At 41.9% G+C, this 15,914-nt stretch overlaps 1 protein-coding gene across 1 annotated transcript in view; it reads left to right on the forward strand.

Moving 5' to 3' along the window:
• The window catches only part of PSMF1 (proteasome inhibitor subunit 1), a 44,339-nt gene that overhangs the window by 2,013 nt on the left and 26,412 nt on the right, over positions 1-15,914 (forward strand). The window contains exons 2-4 of the mRNA XM_030826850.1: positions 4,972-5,124; positions 6,896-6,978; positions 14,646-14,831. Coding sequence (XP_030682710.1) covers positions 4,972-5,124; positions 6,896-6,978; positions 14,646-14,831 — 422 coding nt within the window. The remainder of the gene's footprint in view (positions 1-4,971; positions 5,125-6,895; positions 6,979-14,645; positions 14,832-15,914) is intronic.

Raw genomic sequence — 15,914 nt, forward strand, 5'->3', positions numbered from 1 at the left:
GAAATCTTGTCTCCCCACTTGCCCTACTCCAGCTTTTTAATCTTAAGCAGCTCTTCACTTGCCCCAGTCATTTTATTTCAACTCTTCCTAGATTCTTCAAAGAAACTGGTATGTGGGATGGTGCAGGGGACAGTGGGGCTGAGAAGAGGAGTAAGATTTGATTTTGACCTGGGATCTCCTCCATTGGCCCTCAGCTCCCCCTGCCCTTTGTCTTGTCCTTCAGATGGAACAGCTCTGCTTTGCACTCTGGCCCTCCTCATGCACCTCACTCCCCTTACATACTCCTAGCTAGCTACTTCCGCTCTGCCACACTGTCAGAACCCCATCCACCTCTGCTCAGGAACTTGTTCTAGAGGGCGTGCCTGATACCCTTCTCTTCTTGCCATTCCACAAATAAATATCAATCACTGTGGATCTGCTCCTGTATTTCTTACCCTCACTCATGCTGTCCGAATCACTTTGACAGTTTAGGGACATCAGTTCACATAAGTCGATACCTTCTTCTAGCTGGCATCATCACCTTGCCATACGCTGAAGGCTCCAAAATTTTCAGATGAAATATACAGAAAGAATACGATCTCATTTTAATACTGTTTTTTTTGTTTGTTTGTTTTTTTAAAAAAGGTCCTTGACCAATTCCCCAAGGTCCATCTAATTTTTCTCTGTTCATGGTGCTATTCGTTGAGCTTCTACAGGCCAGAAAAAGATGCTGGTTTCGGACATCTTTGGGGAGGCCCGGGAGCCTGGGGAATGGGGTTTTTGTAAGACATTGCCACCTTTCCTCTATCTACCCCAGCACTAAATCATGCATGCCCCCGAAGGAATGAGTGTTTGGATTGCAAACTAGAGTGTGGTGTATTTTTGCTTCTCTCTGCCTTTTCTCCTTGATTGCCACTGGGGCTCAGGTTGCACTTGTCCTCCTGTCACTTCTGCTGAGTCTACTTTCATTCAGAGTGGAAGCTGGAGAGGCATTTTTCCTGTTAGTTTATTTTAAAAGAGGTTTAATTTTTCAGCCTGGGGCCAGCCGACTCAGCTGACTCAATTTTGTTTTCCAAGCTCAGAGGATATTTGTGTTGTCTCTCCAACCATCTCCTGTTTCCACCCTTCTGGGGGTGATAAGAAGGAGAGGAAGGTCCCAAGAGTGTATGCTTGACTATAGAAGTTGACAGTTAAATAGAAAGCTAGATTGTCTGCTTTCTCTTAGGTTTTGCCTCCTCTGTTAACAGGGGAATTGTGTCCATAAAACTTGATTAGAAGACCAGTGCAGCCACTGGCTTCAACAAAAATCCGATATTTGAATTTGGATTTCTTTCTTGAAGGCAGAACCACTCCTCACAAGAATTTTACAGCTTTGTCAAGTGGTTTAGGTGGCAAGGGGATAGGTAAGGGATGACTTAGGTGGTGATCGACATAAGTTAGAGAATTTTGTTTTCTGTTGTGGGAAATCTAAGGATCATGATGAAAGAGAGAAAATGCCCAAAATGATCTGTTTAATTTTCTTTGGGTGCGTTTTAGTTCAGAGGCATTGGGGCAAACTCCTGGCCATTAAAGAATGCTTCCAGCACCAGGATTTTGCCTAGGAAGACAATTATCTTTATTCTCTTAGGGCCAGTCTTGTGGACCTGGCTGGGAAAAACCTTCTCTAGCCATAGCCTGGGCAATCAGGAGCTCTGAATTCCAAGCACAGCCCTACACCTGACTTGCTGAGACCTTGGGCAGCTCTCTGATCCTCTCAGGCCTTAGAGTTTTCTTTTCTTTTTCTTTTTCCTTTTTTTTTTTTTTTTCCAAGATGTCTCACTGTGTCACTCAGGCTAGAGTGCAGTGGTGCGATCTTGGCTCACTGCAACCTCTGCCTCCTGGGTTCAGGCAATTCTCCTTCCCCAGCCTCCCCAGTAGCTGGGATTACAGGTCCCCACCACCACGCCTGGCTAATTTTTTGTGTGTTTTTAGTAGAGACAGGGTTTCACCATGTTGGCCAGGCTGGTCTCGAACTCCTGACTTCAAGTGATCTGCCTGCCTCTGCCTCCCAAAGGGCTGGGATTACAGGCATGAGCCACTGCGCTCAGCCTCAGGCCTTTGGTTTTTCATCAGAGGAAGTTAACCACGTGACTGTGTACTTAGACTACTTTCCAACTGTGGCTTTCTGGAACTCTTGATATTTGATGTCAGGGTTTACAGGACAGTTGCATGCCATGTTTGGCCTGATATCACCAGGGTCTGTCCTCTGTTTACTGGGGAACATCAGTTGTACTGCAGTTAAAGACATCAGTTTCACCTGACTTGAGGGATTTTCTGTAACTCTGGAAGCCAAAGGTGATGGGGCGGTGAGCAGACCAAATTGTTTATATTCCAAGAGAGAACTCTGGTGGATTGAATGCTGTACATGGAGGATGTAATATAAACTTAAAGGCCTTTGACAGAGCAAAGATGAGGATGTCATCAAATTCCTGGCTTCCAAAGTAAACAAATCCACAACACTAAACACTAAACATATTCGGGAAATTTACCCAGTTTGGGGTGAGGGGATAGTTTCTCTTTCTCAGAAGAATGGTTTGATTAGTTTCACTTTTGTTTTTCCTCATTCTCGTTTCTGTGCTTCAGGCCTGTGAATTTCATTGGCATCCAGCGAGGTTTTAAACCATGACAGTTGCGACATCTTGAATTTTATTTGGGATCTCTTTCCCCAGAGGATTTCTGAGCACCAGGGGTGACCAAAGAGGAGATGCCAGCATTTCTCAATGTGTGGTCTCCGCTTGTCCTTGGTGTGTGAAGTTTTGCTTTGCTGGACCTTTGTCTTTTCCATTTTCTTCATCTCTGGTCCCACTCCCTCCCGCTGTCTTCTCATGTCTACAGATCTTCCCAGTCCACCTGCCCCATGGTGAGCAATATAAATATACATCCATGAAAAAAGATTATAACTTTTTTTGTGCTTTTTAAAATGTTTACATAAGTGGTACTGGAGTGTAAACCTCATTTTTTGGGGAACTTTTCTTTAAATCATATTTTTTCTTTTATATATAATATTATCATTAGATCTGGTTTGTTCCTTCTGACTGCTATATAGTATTCCACTGTAAGCATACTTTGCATTTTATCTCTGCTTTTGCTACCTTAGCCAAGGCTATAATGAAGATCCTTTGTTGTGTACCCTGTGCGCAGGGTTTCTTCCGGGAGTAGGGATTTTGGATCATAGGATATTGGCTCACCTAACTGCACTAAAAACTGCCAGATTGCTCCCCAAAGGGGCTGTACGAGTGTAAATGCCCACCAGCAGGGACTGGAGGTTCCCATTCCCACACCTACGCAGACATCCGGCAAAAAATAGAAAACTGGGTAATAACAGTCCGAATCGTATAACTTAGTGTCTCATTATTTCAGTTCTGCTTCTCTGATTGCTAGTAAAATTGAATAACTCTATAGACACTATTAGCCGCTCTTTTTCTTGTTCATATCTTTTGCCACTTTTTGGAGTTCCCAATTGTTGTTGTTCATTTTCCAGGCATTCCCTTTATGTAGAAGTTATTAATTTCTTTCCTTTGCAGCCATGGCAAATGTCTCTTCCTAGCCTGTGGCTGCTTATTAACTTAGTACTGTCTCTGTTGAACAGAAGCTTTCAATTATGAACGATGTCAAAGGCAGCATTTTTTTTCTTTTATGGATCTTGTTTAAGAAATCTTCCCCACCTAGAAATCACTATATTATTTTTCCCGTAGAAATAATTTGAGCACTATTTCTCAAATTTTAGTATGGAAAGTCTTAGGATTTTTTAAAAAGAAAAGAGGAAGACATCACAACTCACAATAAAAGATGTATTTTACACCCACCAGGCTGACAAGCATGAAAATGGCAAGCATTTTACCCCTACTAGATTGGCAAGCAACAATAGCAATGTTGCCAACCACACGGAGCAACAGGAGCTTTCATACATTGCTAGTGGGAGTATAAATCAGTAACTCTTTAGAAAACAACTTGACTTTATCTTATAAATTAAAAGCTTTTTCTCCATGCATACTGTATAGAAATTTATCCACATGTGTACCAGATGTGTACAAGAATGTTCATAGCAGCATTATTTATAATAGCAAAACAAATAAGCTGGAAATACTCCAAATCACCATCAACAAGTAGATGTATAAATTGCATCATAGTCATACGGAATGCTGTGTAGCTGTGAATGTGAATCAGCTATAGTTAAATGCATTGACATGGATACATTTCCAAAAACAATATCGAATAAAAAAGGCAAATGACAGAAGTGATGCTATTTATTTAAAATTCAAAAACATTTGAAACAATATATTTTTATGGTTGCATGTATAGTAATATAACTCTAAGGAAAAGTAAAGAAATTGTTTAAGAGTGGTGATTACCCTTGAAGGGGAAGGAGGGACATTTATTGGAGTATGCTACCCAAGGCTTTAGCAGTATTTTGCTGATGTTCTATTTCTTAAGCTGGTAGTAGAGACATTTTATAATTCTTTGTTATTTGTACATATGCTACATTTTGTGTATTATGAAATTATAATTTTTGTACATCACTGCAGTCAGGGTGTATTCGGATCTGTGTTTTTAGTTGACACCTTGGTAATCCTATTGTAGTTAGCCTAAGGTCCAAACTTTGAAAAACACTACTTAGAACTTCGCAGCGTTCCTCAAGATGACTGATTTTATTCTTAGCAGAGGGATGGGGAAGAGATAATTATTAAAACAACACTGCAGATTCTTGACAGGTTCCAGTGCTGTGTCAGAAAGGTAGCTCAATATGAGGGAAAGTGCAGTAGAACAGAAGCCCAGAGACCTGGGCCCTAGACTTCTCTCTCGCTGTAGGATCTTGGGCAAGTCATTTCTCTTGACCTCCACATCTTCATCTGTGAAGTGAGGCGGGTAAGATTAGCTAATCTTGTGAGGTTCTTTATAGTTCTGTGTTTTGAGGTCATTATCTTTCTCCTCTCAACTGTGGTGTTTTCCCAGCCGGGTCCCAATGATAAGAAGTCAGAACTGCTGCCAGCTGGGTGGAACAACAATAAGGAGCTCTATGTCCTCCGGTATGAGTATAAGGATGGGTCCAGAAAGCTCCTTGTGAAAGCCATCACCGTGGAGAGCAGCATGATCCTCAATGTGCTGGTGAGTCTCTGAGACACGTGAGTCTGCTGATGAGATGGGGATAGGAATGGCTGTTTTGAAACCCATTTAATGGTATGGATCCAGAGCTTCAATGTTCATGTAGCCCTTACCCCGTGATCCCACTTCTGGAACTTTATCTTAAGGTGAGAACCCTAAGTATAGAAAACCTTTGTGCACAAAGGCATTCACCACCTGGAATTAAGAAGGAGGGGCTTTCTGTCAACCGGGGAATGGTTAAATAAGGTAAATCTATTCAGTGACAAGATAGAAGGAAAAAGCTTAGGTAACCCCAGTGGGCTACTTCAGTTCCTTAAATAAATTGAATTGTTTGCTGCCTTGGAGCCCTTCCACTTCACATTTCCTATGCTGGAAGGCTCTTCCCCTCCCCCGTCTGCCACTCATACAGCCCTTCACCATTCCTTCATCCTGAACAATTCTCTTTCATTTTTGACTTCCTCAAAAAGTGCAGTTCTGACTACCCACTCCTACTGCCAAAAAAATCTAAATTATGTCCTTTACACCATCATTTTATTTTCCTGCCTGACACTCATTGCAGCTTGTAATTGTGTACTTATTTGTGCTTTGCTTTTATTCTGCCATAGGACTGTAAGTGCCACAAAGGCAGTGACTTTCTTTTTGTTAACTTTTGTCTTAGAGGTTTGTGTGTGACTATGTAGAAGTATCTTGCTGTATGTATTATACTGCACTTTGCTTTTTTTTCACTCGATGTTTTGGAGGTCTTGACATGGAAATACATGTAGATATACCTTATTTGTTTTAACTATTATGTAGTTTCTCATAGCACCATAATTTCTTTATTCCTTTCCCTTTTGATGAACATTTAGATCTTGTGTCAGATAGGGTTCTTGGTTTCAAACAACAAAAACCTCTTGGGTCAGTTTAAGCAAAAAGGGTTTATTAAAAGAACCAGGGTCACCCAGGTGCAGTGGCTCGCACCTGTAATCCCAACACTTTGGGAGGCTAAGGCAGGTGGATTACTTGAGGTCAGGAGTTTGAGACCAGCCTGGTCAATATGGTGAAAGCCTTTCTCTACTAAAAATATTTTTAAAACTTAGCCGGGCATGGTGGTGGGTGCCTGTAATCCCAGCTACTTGGGAGGCTGAGGTAGGAGAATCCCTTGAACCCAAGAGACAGAGTTTGCTGTGAGCCGAGATTGCGCCACTGAACTCCAGCCTGGGCGATAGAGTAAGCATCTGTCTCAAAACAAACAAAACAAAACAAAAAGAACCAGGATAGCTCATTGAAACAGGTTTAAGGCTAGGTTTCCAGAAGCAGTGTCCCAAATCATGCCCCGGAAACCACTGCTGCCACAACCACTGCCCAGTATTAGGTACTGGCTGATTCTGTCTGCCCTGGTGTACCCTTCTCTTAAGCTGCTGAGGTGACCCCCTGGCCTCTGCTGCTACCCTCATTAGCAAGATGTCTGCCCCTTGCTGGGTCTGCCTCTCCACATTGCTCACCTCCAACTCAAAGTTGATGCATCACTTCGACACCTCAATTGCCATGCCTGAGCCCTTTTGCAAAAGAGCCTGGGAAGTAGGTGTTAAACTCTGCCTTGGAAAGGCAATATTCCTAAATCTGAGAAGTCTCGAAGCCTTAGGAAGGTGTTTCATATAAACAGTCCTTATATATGTCTCTGTGGACATATGTGAATATTTCTTTAGGTTGAAGATTTTGTTACTCTCCCTCCACCCTCCCACTCTTAGCCAGAAATATCCCAGTCTCTCACTTTCTGTTTTCACTCATCTAGGAATATGGCTCACAGCAAGTGGCAGACTTGACCCTGAACTTGGATGATTATATCGATGCAGAACACCTGGGTGACTTCCACAGGTACTTCTAAATGATGTCTCTTCCCTGGGAAAAAGAAGAGAAAACCAGTGGCAAGATATAAGGAATAGGGTGGATGTGTCCAGAAAATTAAGGAAGGTGAATGGAAGAACCTTTTATTTCTGGGCACAACTTCCTAATTTTCTTTTCTGTTTTTTATGTATTTGAAGAGGAGACTCACATAGGAAATGCCACATGAAACAAGATGATGCAATCAAGAGTCCACGAGTGCTGTGGTGGCTGCAGAGTAGAGATGGAGCCCGGATAGCTCATTCAGTCAGAGCAGACTCCTGGGAGGATGTGTGCCTCATTGGGTCCCCAACCCCAATCTCCAACTTATTAAAAAAAAAAAAATATATATATATATATATTATTTAGGGTCGTTTTAGGTACAAGCAAAATTGAGCAGAAAGTGCAGAGCGTTCCCATATTACCTCCTGCTCCCATACACCCACAGTTTACAGCTTCCCCGTGTCAATATCCCATACATAATGATTCATTCATCATTATTAGGGCTCAAGCTTGCTGTTGTGCAGTCTGTGGGTTTTGACAAATAGATGAGAATGTGTGTCTGCCATTATAGTATCATACAGAATAGTTTGACTACCCTAAAAATCTGTGCTCCTCCTATTCTTTACTCCCTTTTCCCTAACTCCTGGCAACCACTGATCTTTTTACTGTCTCCATAGTTTTGCCTTTTCTAGAGTGTCATATAGTTGGTATCATACAGTAGTATGATTCTAGACCTTTTCAGCAGATAGAGCTAGGAAAATTTTTCCTTATCAGTTTAAATTGCCACCTCTGTTTTTAATATAACACTACAGGATTCTTTTTCTCTTATTCCATATTTACATCTCCCTTCTCCTGTGGTGAGAACACTGATTCCCAACAGCATCAATGTATTTACTTATTTACGTGATCCTAGAATACACACAAGTATTTTCTGAACTGCTACATCAGTGCCTACCAAGAACAAACCTACTAAGTAAAGTTCCAAATGATTTATTTCCAGAAATAAATTTATTTATTTATTTATTTTTGTCTTTTAACTATGTTCCACAAAAGATGTAGGCAGAGTAGTGTCTTCCAAAGGTACTTAGATTAGTGCTTGTTTTTAAAATCAGTATAATGAAATTATCTGTTTTTTATATAGTTAAGCTGATTTATGTCTGCTTTATTCCATTATAGGGATTTTCCCCCCATCTTCATTGACCTCCTCAGGGTTTTATTTTTTGTTTTATTTTATTTTTTTGAGATGGAGTCTAGCTCTGTCACCCAGGCTGGAGTACAGTGTGACTGTTCAAGCAATTCTTCTGCCTCAGCTTCCCGAGTAACTGGGATTACAGGTGTGCACCACCACACCCAGCTAATTTTTGCATTTTTTGTTTGTTTGTTTGTTTGTTTTTTGTTTTTTTGTTTTTTTGAGACGGAGTCTCACTCTGTCACCCAGGCTGGAGTGCAGTGGCGCGATCTCGGCTCACTGCAAGCTCTGCCTCCCGGGTTCACGCCATTCTCCTGCCTCAGCCTCCTGAGTATCTGGGACTACAGGCGCTCGCCACCACGCCCGGCTAATTTTTTTTTTTTTTTCTTGTATTTTAGTAGAGATGGGATTTCACCGTGTTAGCCAGGATGGTCTCGATCTCCTGACCTCGTGATCCACCCGCCTCGGCCTCCCAAAGTGCTGGGATTACAGGCGTGAGCCACTGCGCCTGGCCAATTTTTGCGTTAATAGAAACGGGGTTTTGCTGTTGGCCAGGCTGGTCTTGAACTCCTGACCTCAAGTGATCCACCGGCTCAGGTGATCCTCCCAAAGTGTTGGGATTACGGGCGTGAGCCACCGCACCCAGCCATCCTCAGAGTTGTAGAGTGAGCTTGGCATCACTATAAATGCACAGTTATGAAACCTTAACCGAACCTCAGAACTGCCCAGAAATCCTGTTGCATTTAATAGCATCTAATCAGCAATACCCTCTTTGAACCTATTCCAGTCCTCACAGACTTTCAAACCACTGGCCTCCACATTCTGGCCACTCCTTATTTCTCCTCCCCTCTTCCACCCAGCTTCTGTGTGAGGAGGTCTTTTACATATTCCCCTCCTGCATGCCACCCTCCAGTGTATTTCCCACGTAGCAGTTGGACCAATCTTTCAGACATAGATCGGATCATAGTTAACAACTCTGGCTTAAAACCCTTCAGTGATGCCACTTCACACCCATTAGGATGGGTACTATCAAAATAACCAGAAAATAAACAAGCGTTGTCAAGGATGTGGAGAAGTTGGAACCCTTGTGCACTCTTGGGAATGTAAAATGGTGCAGCCACTGTGGAAAACAATATGACAGTTCTTCAAAAAATTACCGTATAATCCTGCATGTCCACTTCTGGGCATATACCCAAAAGAATTGAAAGTAGGTCTTGAAAAGATATTTGTACACCCATGTTCATAGAAGCATTATTCACAGTAGCCAAAAGGTGAAAGCAGCTTGGCTGTCCATTGACAGATGAATTGAACAAAATGTGGTATGTAAATACAGTAGAATATTATTCAGCTTTAAAAAGGAAGGAAATTCTGGCCCATGCTACAACATGGATGAACCTTGAAGACATTGTACTAAATGAAATAAGCCATTCACAAAAGGACAAATTCTGTATGATTCTATTAAAGGTACCTAGATTAGTCAAATTTGTAGAGACGGAAAGTGGATGGTGGTTGCCAGATACTGGGGCAAGAGGGGAATAGGAAGGGGAGTTAGTGATTAATGGGTGGGGAGTTAGTGATTAATGGGTACAGAGTTTGTTTTACAAAATGAAAAGAGTCTGGAGATGGGTGGTAGGTGATTGCACAACAGTGTTAATATCCTTAATACTACTGAACTTAAAAATGGTTAAGATGGTTAATTTTATGCATATTTTACCACAGTTAAAAGTCTTTAGGGAATGCTCATTGCTCTTAGGATAAAGAACACAATCCTTGATGAGGCCTTAAAGCCTAGCATTCACCCCTTCAATCTCACCTCCTACTGCCTTCCCCGCGTCCCTGTGCTTCAGCCACAGTGTCATTCTTCTGCCCTCTTCAGACCTCCCTGTGCCTAAAGTGCTCTCCCTGACCTCACGTAGCCAACTCCTGTTTATCTTTTGGTTACCGATTTAAACGTCAGTTCCTTAGAGAAGCTTCCTCTGGCCCCCAGGCTTAAAGCTTCAAAACATTTTACTATTTTTTTTGGAGTCAGGTTTCCCTCTGTTGCCCAGGCAGGCTGGAGTACAGCGGCACAATCAGCTCACTTATAAACAGGCCAAGCAGCCTCAACCTACTGGGCTCAAGTGACCTTCCCACCTGAGCCTCCCAAATAATTGGGTCTACAGGCATGTGCCACCATGCCCAGCCAGTCTTTTATTTTTTGTAGAGATGAGGTCTTTGCTGTGTTGCCCTGGATCCAAAACATCATTTTTTAAGCATTTAATCAATCAGTAGATATTTTACATTTACCTTCTTAGAGTTGGTCTTCCCTCCTTGCCTGTGATCTCCTTGAGGGCAGGCCTTGGGTCTCTTTTGCATACAGTAGACAAAGGGAGGAAAGGGGGAAATGAGCCAGGCCTGGCCAGCAGAATGCTGCTCCTCTGGGTGTTGCACACACCCTGACACCCTGGCCCCTCTTAGTGGGTAAGGGAGGGACATTTGGAGTGTGGTCTCTTGACTTCTTCACTCTGGACTTCCATTGGGAGAGAAATCGACAAAACCTGTGGAAGAACCTAGGAATTATATTGGCCATTCATGCTCATTAGAGCATTCCGTCTGTTCAGCAATACTGAGAGAGAATTGTGATCCTGTCTCTATTTGTTTTTTAAGTACATTTGTTTGAGGGGTTTGTGTGTGAGAGAGGGGATGTGTGTTGTGTTTTGTTTTGTTTTTTGATTACTGTGAAATGCGGGTCACAATAGTACTACCTCAGGGTTTTTCTGAGAATGGAATGAGATGTCAGCACATAGAGTGCTTAGTGCTTAGTGCAGTTCTTAGTAAAATACACAAAGGGGAAAAAAATCTGATCGCCAGGAATCATCTCCATGGAAATGGGCGGTGAAAGCTGAGGTATGGCACTGCCTCCTGATCAGAGGCCCTATCTCCCTCCTATGCCTTTCAGCCATCGCTTCCTCCATGTAGCCCTCTGTTAGGTCATTGTGGCATGTCTTGCCTCTTCTAGCAATTTGTGCTCCTCAGTGAGCAAACTGTAATTTGCTAAGAAATATAAACCTATTGTGTTCCATTCTGCTGTACGCTTTCTGTGTCAGATGAGATGATAGGCTGTCTTTTGCCACAACCAAAATGGCAGTTGTTCTGCCAAGGCCTAGAAATTGTGTGAGAACTTCTCCTTCAGGACCTGGTGGTTTTTTAATCAGGCCTGAATTCTACACATGCCTAGGGAGATCAGAGGCCTCCCTCTGATCTGATTAAAAAGAAAGAAGACTTGAATTTACCTCCACACCCAGTTTAGGCAGGCAAGCATCTCATTTTTTTACCCATGGATGTCCAGTGGCTTACTTTCTCATTTAGGTCGAGGTTCATTTATTTTACCCGTGAATGTCCAGTGGCCCCAACATCATTTTTATTCCTTCATTGAATTACTTTTGAAACTTTGTCAAAAATCAGTTGTCTGTACATCTGTGGATCTATCTCTGGATCCTTTGTTTTTTTCCATTGATCTCTATGTCTCTTCCTCTGTCAATATTACTCTACCAGTATTGATTACTGTAGGCCTTAATATTGAGTAGAATAATTCCTCCCACTTTTTCTTCATCAAGATAGTTTTAGCTATTCTAGGTTCTGTGCCTTTTCTTTTTTTTCTTTTTTCTTTTTTTCTTTTTTTGGGACAGTCTCGCACTGTCTCAAAAAGGCTCAGGCTGGAGTGCAATGGTGTGATCTTGGCTCACTACAACCTCTGCCTCCTGGGTTCAAGTGATTCTCCTGCCTCAACCTTCCGAGTAGCTGGGACTACAGACGCGTGCCACCATGCCTGGCTAATTTTTTGTATTTTTAGTAGAGACAGGGTTTTACCATGTTAGCCAGGATGGTCTCGATCTCCTGACCTCATGATCCACCCATCTTAGCCTCCCAAGGTGCTGGGATTACAGACATGAGCCACCGTACCTGGCCTCTGCACCTTTTCATATAAACTTTAGAGTAAGCTTGTGTGTATCTATGAAAAACCTTGCTAGGATTTTGATAGGAGTTGCATTAAACCTATAGATTAGTTTGGGGAAAATTGACATTCTTGCTATGAACATGATTTATCTCTCCATTTATTAATATTTAGGTTTTATTTGATTTCCATCAGTATCATTTGTAATTTTCAACATATAGATCCTGTACATACCTTGTTATTTGTTTAAAGCAGAAAGAGAGATGATTATAAATGGCATTCTGTCCTTTGTTTTGGTTTTCAAATATTCATTGTCAGTATATAGAAATGTAGTTGGTTTTCCTGTGTTGAATTTGTATCCTGTCAGCTTGCTGAAATCAAGGTGTTTAGGATTTTTTTTTTTTTTTTTTGTAGATTCCTTGGGAATTTCAGGGTAGACTATCATGTCATTTGCAAATAGGGACAGTTTTATTCTTTACTTGCTAATATGAATGCCTTTTCTTTTTCTTGCCTTATTGCAGTGGTCAGGATGTCCAATGTTATGTTAAACAAGAGTGACGAGAAAGAACATTCTTTCCTCATTCCCAATCTTAGGAGCAAAGTATTCAGTCTTTCACAGTAAAGTATATTGTTAGGGGTAGGTTTTTTGTAAATGTTCTTTATCAGGTTAAAGAAGTTCCCCTTTATTCTTAGTTTGTTGAGAGTTTTTAATCTTGAATGGATTTATCATGTTGGATTTTGTCAAAAGCTTTTTTCTGTATCAATTGATATGATCATATGATTTTTCTTCCATAGCTTATTGATATGGTAGATTACATTGATTTGTGGCTATTAACTAGTCTTGCATGCCTAGAACAAATCATACTTGGTCATGACATATAATTCTTTTTATACATTTTTAAATTCAATTTGCTCATATTTTGTTAAGGATTTTTTTTGTGTGTAAATTCATAGGATATATTAGTCTATATATATATATATATATTTTTTTTTTTTTTGGTATGGTCTTTGTCTGGTTTTGATACCAGAGTAATACTGGTCTCATGAAATGGATTGGAAAGTATTCCCTCCTCATATATTTTCTAGAAGTGACTGCAAATTTGATGTTAATTCTTCTTTAAATGTTTGGTAGAATTCTTCCTGAAATCATCTGAGCCTGGAGATTTTTGTTTTTTGTTTTTTTATTTTATTTTTTTAGAATGTTAAGTGTAATTCAGTTTCTTTAATGGAACTATTCAGATTATCTATTTCATTTTGGCGGAGTTGTAGTTTATGGTTTTTAAGAATTGGTCTATTCTGAGTTGTTGGATTAAGTTGTTCTTAGTATTCTGTTATCCTTTCAGTGGCTACAGATCTATTGTAATATCTCCTGTTTCGTTCTTGTTACTGGTGACTTGTGTCCTCTCTTTTTATATTTGTCAGTCTCGCTAGAAGTTGGTCAGTTTTATTCATTTTTTTTGAAGAACTGACTTTTTGTTTCATTTTCTCTCTTGTTTTTCTTTTTTATTGACTTCTGTTCTTACCTTTATTACTTCTGCTTGCTTTGAGTTAATTTGCTCTTCTTTTTCTAGGTTCTTTAGGTCAGAATTTTGGTTATTGATTTGAATTCCTTCCTCTATTTTGATGTAAGCATTTAGTGCTATGAGGTTTCTTCTCAGCAATCCTTTAGTTATTATATCCCACATATTTTCATATATTTTTATTTTCATTTTAATTCAATGCTATGTATTTCTTTTTTGTGACTTTGATCCAAGGATTTTCTAGAAGTATGTTGCTTGATTTTCATGTATTTAGAGAGTTAACTTTTTGTTTTGATTTCTGTTATGATTCCATATGGTTGGAGAATATACTTTGTATGATTTCAGTTATTTTACATTTGTGAGCCTTGCTTTATGGGCCAGGATGTGGTTCATTTTAAAATACCAGTGTTTTAGGAAGCCTGGAGTCCTGCCCACTTTGTTACCTCAGCCTGCCTCCACACCTCAGCTGTGGCTCACGTCACTTGTCTCTCACAGGCAGAGAAAAAGAGGCCCAGGCAGGATGGGACAGGTGGTAGGGGCAGCCTTCCGAGGACCCCTGAGTTAGTGACAGAACTGGACCTTGAACCCCCAGAGCTCTGCCTGCCTAGACCAGGAACCTGGTTCATCCTCCCCATGGAGGCTTTGCCTTCCATGACCCTTCCCATGACACGTGATGAACACACAATGAAGCCGAGGGAGGGGTGAGGCGGGTGAGGACAGAGGAGTAGCCAGTCCAGGCCCTGTGCCCCTACACCCTCACCTCTTTCTAATGGGGTGGTAAACGAGGAGGGGCAACTCAGATGCCTAAGAAGTTTAGGCCCAAATCTCAGAGACAGCGTGGGGCTGTTGCCCCCCTCACCCAGGTCCAGCAGGCGGCCTGTTCCCCCACTTACAAACAGGCCAAGCGCAACGCCAGGAGCTATCAGGGCCGCTGCCGCCATCGTTGCAGCCGGAATACCGCTTCCAGGGTTCCTAGCCAACTGCAAGCAGTTGACTCTTCGTCTGCTTCCTGCAGGACCTACAAGAACAGTGAGGAGCTTCGGTCTCGTATTGTGTCTGGAATCATCACACCTATCCATGAGCAGTGGGAGAAGGCTGATGTAAGCAGTCCCCACCGGGAGTTCCCCCCTGCTACCGCCAGAGAGGTGGACCCACTCCGGATTCCTCCACACCACCCACACACCAGTCGGCAGCCTCCCTGGTGAGTACAGAGTGCCCAGCGGGAAGCCCATGCTTCTGTAGAGGGATTCCAGCCAGCTATCCCCATCCTGCCACTTGACCCCATCCCTGGCCCGTATGTGTTTTCAACAAAATGATCAATGTCTTGGGGTGCATGGAATTAGAAAGTGGGGACATAAGTGGAGCAGTGAGTTCTTGAACTGCTACTAGTCACCCTAATTACCCAACATCTAAGCCTGCCTGACTTCTTTCTAGAGGCCACACAGAGCCCCTGTGTCTGTCCAAGGATCAGTGCCTCTGGGGCTTATGTGCGGTAGTCTAGGGTTGCTGCCCAGGTAGTTCACAGCTAATTCATTCCAGAGCTTTTTGTCTAGACAGGGCCCTGGGCCAGTCTTTCTGAGAAAATGCAAACATGCAGAGGTACTAGCCCAGAGGAGATGCAGTCCCAGTGTCTTGCCCATTTCATTTCATTTAGTTGTAGTCCCCCAACCTCGCTATCAACTTCAGAAGTTTTCCAAAATAGCATGGGGTGTGAGTGAGTCACATTCCAAGGTTTTTGCAGATTAGGATGGCAGCATTAGGACTGGAGACTTCTGCTCAGAGGGAGGAGACAAGGACCAGGGGTCCCTAGTCTCAAACTGAGACAGCACTTCTCAGTTTGGAGCCCATACTGTGATACCATACTGTTGGTGGGGATAAGGGACAGAGTTCACTGTGAGGGACATAAATAAGCACTTAATAAATGTAGACTACCATTGTTATTTTATTCTGGTTCGCAATTATATGCCTTTAGTTAGCTAAAGATGGGAAATCAGTTTAATTATTCCAAGTAATGATTGGCATATATCTCTTTGGCAAAATCTTTACCAAAAATATTGAGTCCTGTGAAGAGAATGGAGAATAAGAAAAAGTGGTTGAAAAGGTTGAAAATGGCTTGTCTGATATATCTTATTTTACCAAAGGGAATAGAGATAAGATGACCTGCCTGAGTTCACCAGCCACTAATAAAGAGGCAGAGCCAGGGCTGGAGTCTAGGTGTCCTTACTCCCTTCACAGTGCTCTGGCTGTGATGTAAACAGATGTGATCTAACCACCTTTCCAGGGT

This window comes from Nomascus leucogenys, chromosome 13, assembly GCF_006542625.1.
Source record: "Nomascus leucogenys isolate Asia chromosome 13, Asia_NLE_v1, whole genome shotgun sequence".
NCBI lineage: Eukaryota > Metazoa > Chordata > Mammalia > Primates > Hylobatidae > Nomascus > Nomascus leucogenys.